At 36.0% G+C, this 19,000-nt stretch overlaps 2 protein-coding genes across 2 annotated transcripts; one reads left to right on the forward strand and one right to left on the reverse strand.

Moving 5' to 3' along the window:
• Positions 1-58: 58 nt before the first annotated feature.
• On the reverse strand, positions 59-9,202 carry LOC114239754 (TBC1 domain family member 19). Its single transcript, XM_028170120.2, has 11 exons — positions 9,006-9,202; positions 7,652-7,786; positions 6,887-7,061; positions 6,593-6,680; positions 6,328-6,388; positions 5,504-5,737; positions 4,910-5,047; positions 3,584-3,746; positions 3,066-3,175; positions 2,191-2,282; positions 59-961 (listed from the first exon to the last, which is right to left on the reverse strand). The coding sequence occupies exons 1-11, from the start codon at positions 9,105-9,107 to the stop codon at positions 706-708; spliced, it is 1,554 nt and encodes a 517-aa protein (XP_028025921.2). The 5' UTR covers positions 9,108-9,202; the 3' UTR covers positions 59-705.
• Positions 9,203-9,425: 223 nt separating this feature from the next.
• Positions 9,426-11,969, forward strand: Yippee (yippee zinc finger protein). Its single transcript, XM_028170074.2, has 3 exons — positions 9,426-9,692; positions 10,019-10,178; positions 10,824-11,969. Exons 1-3 carry the CDS (start codon positions 9,575-9,577, stop codon positions 10,909-10,911), a joined length of 366 nt encoding a protein of 121 aa, XP_028025875.1. The 5' UTR covers positions 9,426-9,574; the 3' UTR covers positions 10,912-11,969.
• Positions 11,970-19,000: the final 7,031 nt, after the last annotated feature.

The raw sequence follows: 19,000 nt of genomic DNA on the forward strand, positions 1-19,000 counted from the left end.
GGTATTTACGTTATTATCCAATCAATACTTAATGTAAATGCGCAATTAAAACAAAATGTAACAGCTTTGTACTTCTTTTATTAATTTACAAACTTCTACAAAAAAAAATGTCTAGAAAACACTATACAAAAACAATGTTCATAAATATTTATATAACAAAAATTTCTTGACCCCTTTTCATTTTGGATTTGTTGAAGTCTCTTTAAAATCTTTGTTTACCTAGTGATGACCTTCTAGTGTCGTAGATTAAAAATTCTTTCTTTTTATTCCTTTTCTTTTTGTCTATTCAATTACTAATGGTCATTATGTTTTGATACAAGTACATCGTGGATATACTATTCCAGTAAAGTTTGTAGTGTGCTTGTGCTTAGTGCGAGTTTCTTAACGTTCTCGATCGCGTAAAAGTTAACCCAATTTTGTATGCAGTTGGAACAGCGCCCCTAGCGGCAAACGTACGCAAACGATCCCATTCGATACAAATATGAGCTAACTTTTACGCTATCGAGAACTTTAATAAACTCGCACTAAGCACACTGATCGAGTTATATTTGTTCATCGATCGGATATAACTAAACTGTTTATCGTATTTAGGTTGTCATTAGGGTGTCATTCATGTTACATTACAAAAAGATAATTTGATTTATATAATCTCTAAAAAAACTGAGCAAAAGTCAACTTCAATCCCGCAAAAATCCGCCAGGACTTCTAAGCTCTCATTAAAGCCAATTGCAGAAGCGGTATGACCGATATAGTCGATAGATCGGCTAAAACAGCGTCGACATTCTGCAACGTATTCACTTGGAAGATATTCTCTTTCCTGAAACTCAATATCGCCAGCGCCAGCAACGGCAGAATTTCTAGGCAATCGTAACCTAGTATCGCATCCCATAATAGTAACAGTTGATCCGGCGGTAGGTGCCCACTGAATGCCCGCATTAACCACTTGAATACAACTCTGATTCTGTAATTAAAATTTAAAAGATCCATTAACGGTCGGTTCGTTCGTTTGTCGTCTATTTTGTGTATGTTTTCTAAGAAGGTATTGAAAGGAAATCCCACTGCCAGTCACGTCCGTCCTCGTTCCATTTCTTTTCTTTTGTTTCTTTTATGTAGGATAGAAGTAAGGAGAACCGTCTTTGGTATGAAAAATGTCCGTTAAAATCTCCTAAATAAGGGTGGCGCTACAGTAGCTACCGGGTAAATTAAAAAAAAGGTACTGAAAGTTATTAGATTAAGATAGAGAAATAAAAAAGGACGAAACAACTGTAAGCACTACAAAATCACAAAAAGTATTTTATTTAAAGCTGATAAGAAAATGCAATCAATGTCTCCACGTTTTACCACAGCAATAATTTTAGGTTATATTGACGAAATTATTAGGGGCTATTTGAACATGTGAGGTCTTGTATATTACACAGTCATTAACTACTCTAGTCATTAAATATATTAAATTTTCTAACTTACTTCAATCAGTTAATAACTGCTCAATTCATATCATACCCTGTACCTATGCTAGTGCCATTCTGGAGGATTTTTGAACTGTTATTTAGTGCTGAAAGTGGGATACTTTTTCAAGCTTCTCCCATATGAGACGGTTCTCCTTACCTCTACCCTCCATAGTTTCTTTTCGAATCACCTGTAAAGTCTCTGTCTTAGTCTGTGTCTAGTCGTTGCAGGTCGTATGTCCTGTCAAGAAGGTGCCACGACAGTCAGGTTCTTCAAAATGAAAAGGATCTTCTTATACGTACATAAAATAGGTTTTATTTTACTGTGTGATGTAATTTGTGAATACAAAGAGACATGACCACAACTTAACATCTCAATTCTCAACAATTATTACTAAAGGTTACGCGAAAATGAACAATCTTAAAATGAATTTTTCCATAAGAAAAAGAGAGAAAAACTTGGCGGACAGGCACGAATGGAAAATTTGGGCTATAACTCTAGTTTTCTTTGAGAGACTAGTTCAACGCGTTTCACACAAATTTTACATTTTACCCGCGAAATTTCAAGTGAAACTGGTCAGTGATTGGTTAAGCGCTTCAAAAGAGTTCAATCTACATTCGACGTATGGCTTAACTTTGTTCGTATATAAATTATATATAAAACTTAAAAGCATAACCTAGTTAACCTTATATTAAACTTAATAAGGAATCAAAAGAATTATTTTAGAATACGGACAACACTTACGGGTTAATGTTTATATTTCTGAAATGTATCCATAACAAAGGTTCGTTCGCTTCTAAAAGCCTCTCGTACAAAAGGCATAACGATACTATACCCTGTAAAAAAACATCATGTATTGAAAACAAAGGAAAGTCAGAATACTTATCTCGTAACGGATCACCATCTTCTAGAAGTCCGCATCACATATCAACATGAGACAGTAGAAAATTTCTTTTTTATTTTGTTTTATTTTATTTTTTCCTACCTAAGGAGGTAACCTAAAAAATTTGCCTTTGAGTGCCAAGCAGCGTAACCGGACGAGTAGGTAAGCTCACGGGGCTCTAGCCTAAGGACGTTGCTAACACTAGCCCTTGCAAGAGCAGTGCTTCGCAGTGTCAAAATACAGGCACGTGGTAGGACCTCTTGTAAGTCCGCGCGAGTAGGTTACACCACCCTGCCTATTTCTGCCGTGACGCAGAAATGCGTTTCGGTTTGAAAGGTGGGGCAGCCGTTGTAACTAAGTATAGTTATATATTTAGAGTATGAGACCTTAGAACTTATATCTCAAGGTAGTAGCGGCATTGACGTTATAGATGTCTATGGACTCCGGTAACCACTTAATACCAGGTGGCCGTGAGCTCGTCTACCCACCTAAGCAATAAAAAAACCTATTGTATCTTTTTTAAACACTAGTTAAATAAGGATGGAAAAGGTTACTTAAACATTGCTTGCATAAACTATCAAACGACAGTAACTTTAAAAAGCTAGCAATGTTGCCACATTATTGATTTCTGTGCTTAAAAAAACCTTTGGCTAAAATGTTTAAAAAGGGCTGCCAAAGGGACAGCCACTAGGACTTTTAAGTAGTAAGTATTGGAAAAACAAAAATCCTTAGTTACCTGTGGATGTGTCGATATGTAATGTAGTCGATGCCAGTACCTTATGTAGAACGCTCGAAACGTGTAGTAAAGTTGTACGGGATCGTCGTACAAATAACAAAAGGGAGTTGCTGTGAATCGAATAATGTTGAAAGTTTTAATAATTTGAATAAAATGATTCGTAAAAAAATATATTATTTTCTCAATAATGGATTTCAAATAGCTCTAAGTCACGGGACAGCTTTTTTTTATGGCTTCCATGTGTGGACGAGCTCACAGCCCACCTGGTTTTAAGCGGTTACTGGAGCCCATAGATATCTACAACGTAAATGCGCCACCCCCCTCGAGACATGAGTTCTAAAGTCTCAGTATAGTTAGAACGGCTGCTCCACCCTTCAAACCGAAACGTATTACTGCTTCACGGCAGAAATAGGCAGAGCGGTGGTACCTACCCGTGCGAACTCACAAGAGGTCTTACCACCAGTAAGTAAAGCAGCAGTAACTTTTGTCTGATAAGCATTAAACATATTTTATCTTACCATACATAGTAAATCCATGAAAAGGTATGACCCCGCTAGGAGGGAAGACTGTGAGGCTGTCGGTGGATGTCTGTTTGCCCTTTATAGTGACCGTGAGAGGACTACCGATGCTGCCCTTGAGTTGTTGCATCACGTCGCAGTCTCGGGAGAAACATAACATTACCTGAAACATAATTTTAGCGTTGCCAGATTATTAAAGGTTTCGCCATACTGCTAATTTTTTTTTTTACCATTAAATTTTAGCTAGGATTGGCAAACAAGTTCACAATGAAATAATACCACGTGCCATTAGAATTAATTCTAACAAAATAGAAGTGGCCACATCGTATAGTAGAAAAGACAAATGGTGGAAATGAGATTGTAATTGTGTGGAAAAGACCAGAAGGTAAAAGAAGAAAAGGCACGCACGAGGAATAGTGGAGACTAGACGAAACATGCACGGGACAGTTAGGAGCGAGGGCAGTTGAAGGACTAATTCGTGCAAGATGGGGCAATGACTTAAAATCTACATTATTCATTATGTTATTTGAAATTAACCAATCAAGATTAAAATGATTTTTATTCAAATAAGCCTTCACAGGAATTTTTAAATCGTCATAGTTTTACCGATTCGGAATCAAGCCTCACCGGGGAAGAGAATCGGCAACTAGCTTAGGGCTTATTACTTTTTCCGGTGCATCTTTTTTTAGTAGTTTTACACAGCTAATAAGTAACGTGGTCGCTGCTAAGTCACTGAGATGTAAACATTCATTATTTAATGGTTATTAAGATCCTTTGATCCTCTTGTGAATTAATATTTCGTTATAATTTGAAGAGCAGTATAAGCAAATAAGCTCTCCTACACATTCGGTGAAGCGCTAGGATAACCCGCATATAGCATTCCCTTTTTTTTCATGCCAGGGGCCGAACCTCCTACGAAGTCCCTGCGCCTAATGGGTGCGCGGGGTGTGTGAGACCGCATACCATAGCTACCATAACTCTGCATAGCATAGCTAGCATAACCCCGCATAGCATAACTAGCATAACTCTCCATAGCATAGCTAGCATAACACAACATAACATAGGAATGGTGACGTATTGTGTAGCGCACCACCACCCGAAATGACCATGACCACTCTGCCAAGAGTGCAAACGATTGAGAAGCATAGCCCGTTGAGGTCACCAGCAGTAGGTGAGTAATATTAAAAGTTTGAAAATGGGCAGCGATGGACAGCGGAACTCACCGAATTGTCTATGACTTTTCGAGACGGCTGTGACTTTTCAAATCTTAAGACGCTAGCGACTTTTGTTTAGACAAAAGTCGATGTTTATTTAGTAACAGCGTACCTGGTATAATACATCTTCGAACACAAAATATTGATCATCATTCGAGGCAGTTAGCTGCACGTCTTTGAATATTAACTTGTCTATCATCAGATCAACTTCCAGAACACTTTTCTTTAGTTGATTGAAATATGTTATTTGCTGAAAATAAATTAAGCATGGTTTTTGGATCAAGAAAGTCACGATCCACCCAATGTTAACTGGTTACAGATATCCTGACTGGAATATTACCACCATTGTTGAGACAAGAGGAGGAAGTCTATATTATGCCACTTGCCATTTGCCATAGTCTGGAATGTGTGTCGGCTTCGTAACTGAAATAGGCGAGAGACATGTACGTATCTATCTGTGCAGGCTAACAATAAGTACACCCTGCAGCCGGTTAAGGCAAAATCTCCCTTTTAATTCGAGTAACCGACCTGATCGCCCTAATCATGTGTAAAATAGCAGTATTATAAAATAGTAGTGATTTATAATGGCATTTTTTTAATCAACATGTAGTTTAATAGCCTTCTAAGACAAAGTCAGTTCCTCTGACAATCTAGAGAGATAACAAACATTACGAAAATAGTCAAGGAACCTATGCTCCAAACAAACCTGTCCCTTGATCTCCGAGCCTAGCACTTGAGCCCACAATTTGGCCCTTAGACACTGTGGGCTGCCCTTCTTCAAATATTCCTGTACCACGGGTGCGTAGCCCAGAGCCGCCACTCTTTCACCCAAGCTGACACGCTCGGCCTCTAGAGTGACGAACCCTGGCACTGCGCTCGCCATGTGTGGGTTAGCGCCTAACAGCGGCTCACCGCTTGACCACTCCAAGTATAATTTTCTCTGGAAAGAAAATATCCTGAATCAAAAAAAAAATAATTAAATGGTGGAATTCATTGTACGAATAGGTAGGTATATCGTAGGTGTTCAATGTTTTCAGGTTCTGGTAAATAACTTTATGTATAGGTCAACAATTATACCTACTGAAAAAATTATCCTCCATTATGCATTTACCGGAGACTTAAAACTGAAAAATTTTCGTAAACGCTGTTATACGTGTCTGATACGTTTACGTGGCTCATTCCGCTGTTTTAAAAGGAGAGTTAGTCAGGAGGAGCGATGTCTATGTAATTTTTTTCAACTTAGTCCTTAGTAACTTAGTCCTCATTTTTGGGAGTATTTCTTTATCAAATACTGGCAATGACAGCTATTGTCTAGGAATCGCTAACACATTTTGGCGTGATGTATTAAAAAACGGGTGGACGGTGGATCTGTGCTCTCTTAGACATTATCTTATTTCTTTCATTTTCTTATTCATCTTGTCTTTGAATCTTTAAATATTATCAATAGCTATAAAATACAAAAAAGCGGTATTTAAATATTTTGTCTTTGCTAATTTATAAATAGATAAAATAAACATATTAAATGCTTACGATTTGATCTAAAGTCTTCACCTGAAGGGGTAGATGCGCGAATTCCCACTTTGGCTCGTCTCTGGAAATTAAATTTATTAAAGAAAATAATCAAAAACATTGGAGTTTTAGTTCTTTAGTATTATTAAAAAATATCTTTGTACGAACATAGTTTTAAAAAAAATCAGAGAGTCACTTAATAATGTATTGGCAAAATTTATTTTTGGGAGTATTTACCATAAATCATAATATTAGAAATAGAATATTAAGATAACAAGATACGTACTCTCTCGTGAATGGAACATATCCGGATAGTGTTAACAAAACTTCTAAAAAATCTTTCGGAGCGTAAACTGGCCGGTACTTTGTTAAATCTGTAAATTAAAAGCTATTTATTGGCGATAAAGTGACTTTTATAATGAAATCTTGGATTAAGGTATTTCATGAAACTTTAAAAATAACAGTTTGTTTAACGAGACAGTTCTTTTATCACCAATAAAGTGTTTTATGTCACAATTTCTTCCCGAAAACCTCATAGGCAAGGATTTAGGTAAAACAAACACACAGTTTTTGTTCTTACCTAAATTATATGTGCTCAACTCATTCCATTTATCAGTTAATTCATCTTGTTCGCTTTGTGGCCGTATTTTCGCTAATGACGTTTCGAGGTCTGAACACATGGAATTTAACGATTTGTGTATTCTCTTCTCCCATTGTGCGCTCGCTTTTGATAGTGAAGTTAAAGGATCTAATTTCTGTAATATCAAATCGATAGATATACTTCAGTATATTATGTGCTTCAATTACCGCTGAACGAACACAGTACTGTGACCCAGGTGACGGAGCAATACAAAGCTGCTATCGCCCTAAGCATGCCCTATCGAATCCTCCCGATACACTCTCGGTACTCTAGGCACCCCAACCGTAAGGCTCCACTCCCTTAGGATACCAGCGATTAGGCATAAGAAATAGGAACATAATTTTATCATTGAAGCTCTGGCTGTTTCTGCTGATTTAAAAGTAATTAAAAAGAAATATATACATAATATTACTTTCATAAACAAAGGCCATACGTAGCTCACAGGTAATTGGGAAGGCTGAATCTGGTTTTAGCGCCTGTCATATTTTTACTCCTAGCTTGAATACCTCGAATGCCTACCTAATCGGCATACGTTTAGATCTTTAATACCTTTGTTACGCAGGTATAGGTATAGGTATAGGTAAGAGGAATAGTTCCTCTCTGTCTGACATCGGAAAGCTTTAAGCTTACTTGGGTTTTAAATATATAATAAAAAGTATTTTTTTAGAAATTCCTGTTTCTCTGATATAAAACAGGAGCACTCACATTCTGTTTACTTTGCGTTCGAACCCAATGGAAAACAGTGTTCCTTAATTTCGTGTCTAATCCCTTTTCTTTCATAGCCTGCTGCAGCGTTTGTTTAAAGTCTTCTTTTTTCACATTTGGCGATGCTACTAGCTTCTGAAAGTTAATTATTAGTAGAAATTTTTAACATAATTTCCAAAATCGCAGTATTCCTACTAATCGTTGTTAGAATCGGTACTGTGCTGCATCTTAAACAAAAACTACTCGTACTGAATTTAGGAAAAAGCTTACTTTCCGTACTGCACAGTATGTTTTTAAATTATCTTAAATGGGCGAACGACCTTATGGCCTACATGGCATTAAATAGTCGCCTCCTAATGCAACACAACAAGAAGGTCTTTGCCGTGAGATATGAGTTACAAGCTTAAATATAGTTAGAACGCTTTTCTGGCTTCCAAATCTGCGGTACGCGCGTTAGCAATGTGTAGAACTACGCCACCCTGTCTCCGATTCCTTTTTCAATTTTGGCGGCGTTCGGACATTCGAAATACGAGCGGCAGAAACCTTTTTTAATGGGTTCAACTTCCATATACCACCTAACAGCCGCACACCAGCTTTGTGACCTCCAAATGCGTACTTTTCTGTGAAGTATACAAGGCCTTAGGGTCGATTTTCACGAAGAGTATAGCATAGTGTAAAATTTAATCCGCACAGTTTTGTAAATTCGGCTAGCCTTCGATAATGAGGTCCATATGAGTTCGCACGTTATGTAATTCAATTCAGACTTCGACCTAATCTCTGACTGTACGAGCTCGTCGGCCCAAGTGTAGATTGAAGAATTCCAATCTTTAAGAAAGCTATACTATTTGCACATGGAATCGCTACTACTTTTCAATCATCCCTACATAACAGTAGATAAGAGTACTAAAGTACCTACCTATATTTAGTTCCTGACCTAAAGTTCCTTAAAATTCTAATAAAATTCTTTTTGTGCATTGTATGGTGAGCGTTAACGAGTTGACACGACCCCGTTATCTAATTTGCTTCAAAGAAATAATGTTAGGATTGGGAAAGTGATTCCAATAACAATAAGACTGCAACCTTGTGTATGTTCGACGACGATATTCATGTTTTATGTCTACATCGACTCTAGTAATTACTTACAATAAATAAACTAAAATAAATAGCAGTAATATTTTGTTTATTTTACGAGGTATTTGGGTGGTTTGCTGTAAAATTGTAATAGTTTCAAGACTGTAAGGTTTATGTTTCTGTCAGGTATGAAACATAATAATTTAGATATATTAATTTGCGTCCGTTCGGATTCCTATAATAGTGTAAAATTTTACTCAAATATTTTTATGTAAGAACTTGCCTGTACATCGTTATAAAAAGATTTGTATATTGATAAGTTTTTTATTTCTTCCGCTAATTTTAGTGCCGTTTGGTGAATTACTTCTTCTTTAACCCCGTCCATTACAACTAGTTAACAACTTTACTACTAACTAAGTTGATTTTGTAAAAATAAAATAATAGACGTGAATGTGTTTACTTTTGTAAAAAATCATGATTCTTGTGTGAGTGAAATGATACTGTTGCTTAGTAACTAAAATATTAGGTTGATGGAGTACTTTCTGCTCAATGAGTGAAAAAAAAATTAACATATAAAAAAAAGGATTTAAGTTATCCGTTAAGAGTATGTTTGAATTTAAAATACAATATGAAGAAATATTTCTTTAATTGATATCGTAACTTAATTCGTCAGGCAAACTTTAAAATGAATAAAAAAAGCATCAAATCTCATTAGAACAGCTGGTAATGTCAAACGTCTAAAAATGTCTAAAATGTCAAAAAACAGATGATTGCTTGTTTTTGTTATGAAGACAAAGGACAATTTAATTTCCAAATAAATTTATCTGTACTGACTAGATTAAACTTTAAAAAATGGGTAAAATATTTCTTGATCACATTGGAGGAACGCGATTATTTTCATGTGCATCATGCGATGTCAATCTTACGAATCGTTCCGAATTAATAAGTACACGATTTACTGGAGCTACAGGTATTACAAATTTCGAAACATTAAACCAACATTCACATACTACTTTTATATTTATTTAATTTATGTCGGATATTAAATTTGTTGTTGTCACTTTAAAAATTTTCATTTCACTATAATCTTTATGCAAATAGTTTTATCTTCTTTTGCAAACTCACCCATTTAAGCAGAAAAAAATGAAGCGATTTAGTGCTGGTCCTTTTATTATTGAAACTGTAAATGGTATGTTGGCAAACATATTAATCATTAAATACAATTGTTCAATAAAAATGGGAAAATAATCCTGTCCTTGGATAGGCTTAATTGTTTATTTTCAATTTTTCAATTAGGTCGTGCATTCTTATTCCACAAGGTTGTGAATCTAATCTATTCGGAAGTTCAGGATCGTGTGATGCTAACAGGACGTCACATGGTGCGTGATGTTTCTTGTAAGAACTGTGGTACGAAGCTGGGTTGGGTATATGAATTTGCTACTGAAGAAAATCAAAGGTAACACATAATATAAAATATTGATTGTTTTGAATGGTCCAACTGAATTAGAGCTTGTAGATATTGTTATGTCTTCAATCTGTTATCTCCACATTTTGAACAAACTAAAAAAAATATTACTTTATTTTTATTTGTATATAGAAATTTTGTAACGAAAATAACAATTTAAATGCTGCATAGAAAACCTCAACTCCAAGATGAATTGTCTTCCAGCAAACTATAATCATATGAACAGAGAAACATATACAATACAAGCTCACAAGCTCACGGCCCACCTGAAGTTAAGTGTTTACCAGAGTCCATAGGCATCTACAACGTAAATGCCACCACCCACCTTGAAATATGAGTTTTAAGGTCTCCGTTTTTACAGTACACCGGCTGCTCCACCCTGTAAACCGAAACGCAATACTGCTTCAAGGCAGAAACAATCTGGGTGATGGTAGCCACCCGTGCGGACTCACAAGACCAGTAAAGTTTTTTTAAATCATATATTGAACAACTTCGTTAATTTAAGGAAAACACTTCATATTACACACATACATAGGTACATGTATGCATTCAGTTTTGATACTGATAGTGGACAGCCCAAAGTTTTTGGTAAAAAATAAAAGTAACTTCTTCCTACCTTTGTGTTTTTTCTTTCAGATACAAGGAAGGGAGAGTAATATTGGAACGAGCCTTGGTCACCGAGAGTGATGGTATTGAAGAAATTCAAGTTAATGTTGATGATTAAAACGAAAATATGTTTGTGTACAATAGTAATAAAAACTTAAACTTAAGCTGGAAATCGATTGAATTGATGATTGTAAAATCAGCTTTAGATCAAATAATCAAAATAAAATTCTGAAACTCGAAGATGTGTGGATATCAGAAAAATATTTTTATCATTTTAAGTAGTAATAATATTTAGCCTATTAGATTCTAATTGTTTTAAGAATCAGTAAGGTTATTTTGCTATGCTCTAAGGACCATTCGTTAGTTACGTAAGGCCGATTTTGGCTTTATGACAGACAAAGTTCTTTCTTGAGTAAATTAAAAATAAGTAAAATAAATAGGTGAAAAAAAAAAGTTTTCATACTTGTTTTACCTAATGCCAGGTATTCTGAAAAGTCAATTACAATTAAATGGTAGACGCACTTTTGGAGATGTACAATATTACGTGAGAATGTCTTTTAACACCGCCCTTCCTCCCACTTCTAAGGGTCCTCCTCAAATAATAACTTGGTACCTTCGTACTTTGAAATCGTCGTGGTCTAAGGGATAAAACGTTCATGCATTCGTGTTGAGCGATGCAACGGTGTTCGAATCCCAGGCGGGTACCAATTTTTCTAATGAATTACGTACTCAACAAATGTTCGCGATTGACTTCCACGTTGAAGGAATAACATCGTGTAATAAAAAATGAAACCCGCAAAATTATAATTTGCGTAATTACTGGTGGTAGGACCTCTTACGAGTCCGCGCGGGTGGGTACCACCGCCCTGCCTATTTCCGCCGTGAAGCAGTAATACGTTTCGGTTTGAAGGGTGGGGCAGCCGTTGTAACTATACCGAGATCTTAGAACTTATATCTCAAGGTGGGTGGCGCATTTATGTTGTAGATGTCTATGGGCTCCAGTAACCACTTAACACCAGGTGGGCTGTGAGCTCGTCCACCCATCCAGGCAATAAAAAAAAATAAAAAATATATAGCCAGATGAACAACATCAAGCCTCGGCTAGTAGTAATTTTAATATTAAGAATATATGTAGCGATTTGTGTAATGATTTATTAAAGACTTCTTATTCTGAAAGCCTTTTATATTGAATTATGTTGAAGTTTTTAAAAAATATAACGGGCATTCCTAACTTAGAGAATATAAACAGACCGTCGCACCTTTTTACCGCATTACCTATTGTTTGTATGCACGGCACACAGTAAATCTAATAATTAAGTACGGTATATTTATTATATAAGACAAATAATTGTCTATGTACATACATAGCCTTTTTAATACCCAAGAGAACTATTCAATCTCCCAATATAAATATCTACTGAGCTACCATAACTACTGTAAGTTCTCGGTCGCTTATCTCGTGGTATCTAGGCGCCTCATTCTGACCCAGCTGACAATCCGGGGGTACAAGTTGGCGGCGCCGCCTAGCCTTTGATAATCCGCCGATTAAGAGCCCCGGTTGCCGACGACTGCCATTTAGTGTGGTTAATCTAAAGGGTGACGTAATGAAATTAAGTACATCAAAGGGAAGATTGTTTCGTCTTTATTTATTGCTTAGACGGTTACGGGGCCCATAGATATCAACAAGATAGCGCCACCCACCTTAGACATGAGTTGTGATGCAGTTTTGTAGTACATCGGCTGCCCACCCTTAAAACTGGGACGTATTTCTGTTTCTCTGTATAATTTGGCAGGGTGATTGTGCCTATTCGTGCGGGCTCACGGGTCCTATAGCCAGTGGAACTGCCAGTAGTGCTTCTTTTTTTCCCCCTGCCTAATCGTTGGTAGCCTAAGGGGCTATTCCAACTTCACGCGGACTGGTAGATGAGCTCACGGGCTCAACCTGAGAGAATTGCTAAGACCAGCCTTTACGGGTGGTAGGACCTCTTGAGAGTCCGCGCGGGTAGGTACCACCACCCTGCTTATTTCTGCCGTGAAGCAGTAATGCTTTTCGGTTTGAAAGGTGGGGCAGCCACCTGTTGAGACCTTAGAACTTATGTCTCAAAGTGGGTGGCGCATTTACGTTGTAGATGTCTATGGACTCCAGTAACCACTTAACACCAGGTGGACTGTGAGCTCGTCCACCCACCTAAGCAATAAAAAAAAAATAGCAAGAGCAGTGCTTCGCTGTATCAACTACCGTATCGGAATCTGCCCCACTGAGAAGATCCGGCGAGAAATTCAGTGGGTAACTAGTAGTACCTTAAATATTTACTTTAATTTACTTTATTTTATTTAAACGCTGTTCTCGACATATATCTTTAAAATATATTACAATCTGAAAAACGATCGAAAATATTCTTATAATTTTTGATGAGACCGGCATTCACGTATAAGGAAATCTATTCTCGTATATTTTGTGCAATGTTTTGTGCCAGCGGTAAGGCATAGGTACGTGCTATCATTGTGCGGTTTAAATTTTGCGACTTAATAAATATTAATGATCCATACATTATTTTAGGACACACGTTAACACATACAAAATGCAGCGTTTATAAATATTTCTCTGGTTTCAATGTTATATGTATTTAAGGCCGGAATCTAAATTCTTTAACTGTAACTGCATTTGAAAATTGAAATTGAGCAAAGTTTGATTAAAGCAGCGTGGGCAGGCCTCCTACGCGATGGACCAACAAACTGCTAAAGATCATACATCACTACATAGTGTAAAACAAAGTCGCTTTCTCTGTCCCTATATCCCTATGTATGCTTAAATCTTTAAAACTACGCAACGGATTTTGATGCGGTTTTTTTAATAGATAGTGATTGAAGAGGAAGGTTTATATGTAAAATAACATCCATTAAATAGTGGAGAAATCAATAATAAATTACAGTTTCCGACGCGAAGCGAGGGCGGGTCGCTAGGTTAGTACAATTGAAACTTCGATCTCATATTTTGATCTTTATGAGGTTTGGTTACAGCCTGTCAAGTGGGCTGTGGGGTCGTTTGTACATCTAGAACACTAAAATAGTTGCTATAATAAGTTAATAGTAAAAAATTTCGAATGAAACAAATATGGTGTAGTTAAAATGTGGAAGTCTAACGCTAATTCTTACTGAAAAAAAGAAAATAAAAGTAGGCAGCTGAGTTCGACAACAAACACCATAAAGGAATAATACATATAATAAATATAATACGCAAATGGTAAATTACATTTATTATATATTATTATTTACCTTAAAGAGATATTATCTATATTGCGTAATTACAAAAAATTAATATACATTTGCGTAATTACTTACAAAAGTGGCGGATGAAAGGCGATTGCATGCAGCAGAGATGCGAATGTTGCGATGGATGTGTGGAGTAACGAGAATGGATAGAATACGGAATGAATATGTTAGAGGAAGTCTGAAAGTGGCACCTGTGACAGAGAAGCTGAGGAGTGCGCGTTTGGGATGGTATGGACATGTGATGAGACGAAATGAAAATGAGGTTGGTAAGAGAGTGTTAACTATGAATGTGGAAGGATATAGAGGAAGAGGTAGACCTAAGAAGAAATGGATAGATTGTGTGAAAGACGATATGGGTAAGAGGGGAGTGAGCGAAGAAATGGTATATGATAGAAGAGTATGGAAGGAGAAAACATGTTGCGCCGACGCCAGGTGACTGGGAGAAGGACAGGATAATGATGACATTTGCGTAATTACTGATGCACCGCTATACTGCTTCTTTTTATCTGCAGCTCTAGACCGCTTAACACAATTTGCAAGCTCGTTTGAGCATGTAGACAAAAAGGTGATAATATAGGTATACAACTACTAAAAATATTTGCATCTCCTAAGATATAGTAGGTATATTTCAATTCGTCATTTAAAACGTCTCCTCAGAACTCCGTGGACCGCGCACCGTACCAACGTTTCGATCCTGAAAGAGCTCAATATCAAGGAGAGATTATCGTCAACAGTCCACATACGAATCCTCAAGTTCATTGGGCACATCGCTCGTAATAAGGACTCCATTGAGCGGTTGGTAGTAAGGGAAAGTCGAGGGCAAAAGATCTCATAAAATCTGTGCCTCACTCCAACATAATTGTTTGCTCTCACTCTGCGAGACAGTGCCACATGGCGTCGCATCGCGAGAGCATCAGTATAGCAAGATTCGACTGATGCATGACCGCGACCACTCTGTTAAGACTGTACGACTAGGAAGAAGAATATTTTAGGTAATATCTAAAGAGTGTTTTATGATAAAAAATAAACAAGTTTAATATACAATATCACATTTTATTCATTTATTATATTAATATAACACAACATATATCTCTAGCACATAACATTTTTTCTCTTCATTTATTTTAATTCAGTGCGATATATTAGATCCGCTTTTAAAAATTGGAATAATAGTTTTTTTTTTTTTTTAATAAAATGCCAACAATATAAAATATCTGTAGCATGTCCAAGCAATTGCATGTTTTTTTTTTTAAATCTCTAATTTGAACTTTTAAAACACATTATTACTGTCATAGACGAAAAATCATATTATGCGTTCGATTTTGTATATTTCATTGTTCGAGATCTCAAACTTTAGATTCAGTTGATATAATATTTTCTTCGGTTTTCACTATGACTATTTGAATCAAAAACGAATCTCACTTCTCGAGTGCAAAGAGTTAAAACTACTTTTACGGTTTTATCTAGATCATCCATTATTTTAATTTCATTTCATATGTTTCCAAACTTTACAGTTTTAATGGTCACTGACGACTAAATCGATATTTGATAAATTTATTATATTTAATACATTAAATTTTTTTTCATTTTATGTACTATACTTTATTTTCTTGTGAAGGATATTAACGGGACGATTGTCTTTAAGACCGGTTTTGCTTCGTTACGATCATTAGTAGAGATATTATTAGCCTATGAAATCAATTTTATTGAACATTTTAGCATTGTTGTTGTGAAGCTTCTTTGATATCGTCGAGACTCGAATATAATAGCCCAATTTGCCGAAATTAAAACTATCTAAGACAAGTTTGTTCAACTAAGCACTCCGACCCATACGTTTAACGCCTCGGAATCTATACGACCTCAATTTTCACGCCAACTACTGTGCAGTGGTTGACAGAATGTATTCCTAATCGAATGGATGATTTATCTTGTACTATAAAAAAAAATGTTTTAGCCCTACAAACAAATGCTTATTTAAAAATATAATAATACGATATAAGATACTGGAGACACATTCTGCATACATATTTTGTTTTACAATCTTTAGTAGAGAATTCTGGTGGAGTCTAGCTAATCTCGATTAATATTATTTGGTTAATAAATTAAAGTTTTAAATCATCCCACACCGTTGTTACGTTTAGAATCGAATGAAAGTCGAATCTTTCTTTTTCAACATAATGTACTGTTGCAGAGTTGTTACGTGGTTGTGATGGTTTTCAATCGTAAAGAACAATTTTTTATTGAGGGGCGAAAAGCTATATAAATAATATTTTATTTGGTACTAACATCCACAGTGCGATGTTTTTAATTGTACTTCAATTATGTTTATTACATTTTGTAATTATTGTTTTTTTTTCAAATTTTGAACTTTAAATGACCTTTCTATAAAGTTGCCAAAATTTCGCTTAAATCAAATAACCTTTCACTACCGGAATTATTATTAGCGCGGTTCAAGTTTCTGCTAGATATGTTCTTTTTGTGTATAGAGGTTGCTGCTCCTCGCTGCCAGGGGTGCGCGCAATAACATTCTCAGGGCTCACAGTGGCAAATTATATCAGAAATACTTTTCTTCAGATTCTGTTACAGAGACCGCGGGCGTACTAAGACAAAATATTTTTTTTTAGGATTGTAGGATTACTGGTGGCCCGGAGTCATTTCCAGTTTCGCCAGAACAGATGGGCGAGCAAAGGCTCAGCCAGGAGGGGTGGTATTTGCTAATAACTACCCGAGCACCTCCGAATGAGACCTGACAACTCAATAGCAGCTGCTTCGCGAATGAAAAATTATTTCTCGAACGACCTTCATGCTTTATGTAACTAGCCAGTCGCGAAGCGTACCTACATCTACATTATCCTGGTTATTATTCCTAAGGATGACTAAGTCAAGATATTTTGTAGCCTTTTAGGCTGGTTTAATTGCATAATTTTAATGTTAAGCTCTAATGAAGTTTATTTTAAACAAAATGACGAAGTTTTATTAAACAACAATCGTTAGAAAACGGTAGGTACGTGTAACTTATATTTGACAGTGAATGTCAATTTAACGCCTAATTATGTAAATGATTGTTTTCCCGTAGGCCGTAACACCGCGTTTATGAGTGACGCCCCATGACTAATATTTATTTAAAAAAATGTTTGATTTGCCAAAAAAATACATTTGCTTGGACATTATTTATCAAAATAATATACATATACTTTTATTCGTATAAACTACGCATACAGACAAATAAAAATCATTATTAAAAAAGTATATCGCACCATAAGCCCGTGCCTTTTTAATTGACCGCGAGCGCACTGATAAAAAGCACCTCCAATTCACTATTTGACAAGAATAATAAAAAATAAACAACATAATAATAACTTTATCCTTATTTTATGCTTATTCCATCCACTTTTAAGAGACATTATTTCAACCAACCGAACAAAGAATGTATCAGTGTTCTTAAATTTGATAGTAGTAAAAACACCTAATCACATTTTCAATTTTTACAATCAAGGCCATTTGCCTGGGTAATTATTGAGAGGGAACATTAATTTTTAGTTAGTTGTAATAGGGTAATTCCATAATAGATCCCACAATTTCAAGAAAATAAGTTTACTGATACGATGCATGCAGTAGTTCCAATAGAAGTATGCTAATAGCATCGTATTAAAACAATCAGCCAGGAGAAATGTGTTCTGAGAAAACTCTAAGTTATTGTACAATGATATTCCATTTGAAATAAAAAAAAATCAAATTTCTTTTATTTCTTATGCTTACAAACAGGACGGGATACTTACACTAAAATATCAGCTGAACTACAAAGGAAAGTAAAATCATGTTTATTTATTTATTGCCTGGATTAAGCTGGTTGCCTCGGTCACACAAATCGTGAAAGGACCCTTGTGCTTAGTGCGAGTTTCTTAACGTTCTCGATCGCGTAAAAGTTAACCCAATTTTGTATGCAGTTGGAACAGCGCCCCTAGCGGCAAACGTACGCAAACGATCCCATTCCATACAAATATGAGCTAACTTTTACGCTATAGAGAATGTTAAAAAACTCGCAATAAGCACACCTATGTCTAGCAGCGACGCTGTGCGAGTCGATGATAATGCTCAAACTGCATATGAATGTTATGTATTTATTGACATGCTGACATTGGCAAGTATCTGGAACATTATTTTCGATAAGAATCCTCCGGTATTTTTTTAAATGTCCAAAAAGTTCGACAATTAAACTACAAATGCGCCGTTTTATGTATTTATCTAACCAATTAAAATAATAAAATGCAACTTAGAGAAGCATCTAGTAGGTATTACACTTAACGAGTAGATAGCCGTACTATGAACTCACAATCTGCACTCAAGTCCCAGATAAGGAGCGGACAAGTATTTTAGACTTCCTAGAATCGATATGCAACATTTGCATTTCGTTACGGCTACTTTAAGAGAATCATCAGTTTTAATACCAGTTTTAATTTCCCGCCACCGGAGTAGAGATCATCCATACTACCTGGAGCCACTACGTTCATCCACAGTGCGTTTCCAGAGATCTTTTTTGCCACGTACCATCCGGCTATGGAATGAGCTCCTCTCCACGGTGTTTCCCGAGCGTTATGACACGTCCATGAGGGACGGTAACCACTCACCATCAGGTGGGCCGTATGCTCGTCTGCCTATACGGCAATAAAAAAAATATTAAAATATAACATACTTTACTGTGTTCAAAACGTCGAAAATATTAACAATGAGAATGAGACAAACGTAACAGCAGTTTTAATTATATTAAAAAGAGCTGTGGGATAAATAAACAAAATAACGGTGTAGGTACAACTGTCCACTTCAAATACAGAAATGTGCAATCTCTATAGCATAGTCCATTAGATTCTTGACCGAGTTTAACGAAAAGTCATTGTTGATTTGAAAGGTGTGAGATTTAAGGCGATACGAAGATA

This window comes from Bombyx mandarina, chromosome 13 (assembly GCF_030267445.1).
Source record: "Bombyx mandarina strain Sakado chromosome 13, ASM3026744v2".
NCBI lineage: Eukaryota > Metazoa > Arthropoda > Insecta > Lepidoptera > Bombycidae > Bombyx > Bombyx mandarina.

Coding starts and splice junctions, on each gene's coding strand:
- LOC114239754 (XM_028170120.2), bottom strand. CDS start 9,107: ATGGACGGGGTTAAAGAAGAAGTAATTCACCAAACGGCACTAAAATTA. Junction 3,176..3,583: donor TCATGGATTTACTATGTATG/GTAAGATAAAAT, acceptor TTCGATTCACAG/CAACTCCCTTTTGTTATTTG. Junction 962..2,190: donor AGAAATATAAACATTAACCC/GTAAGTGTTGTC, acceptor TTTTAATTACAG/AATCAGAGTTGTATTCAAGT.
- Yippee (XM_028170074.2), top strand. CDS start 9,575: ATGGGTAAAATATTTCTTGATCACATTGGAGGAACGCGATTATTTTCA. Junction 9,693..10,018: donor ACGATTTACTGGAGCTACAG/GTATTACAAATT, acceptor TTTTTCAATTAG/GTCGTGCATTCTTATTCCAC. Junction 10,179..10,823: donor GCTACTGAAGAAAATCAAAG/GTAACACATAAT, acceptor TTTTTCTTTCAG/ATACAAGGAAGGGAGAGTAA.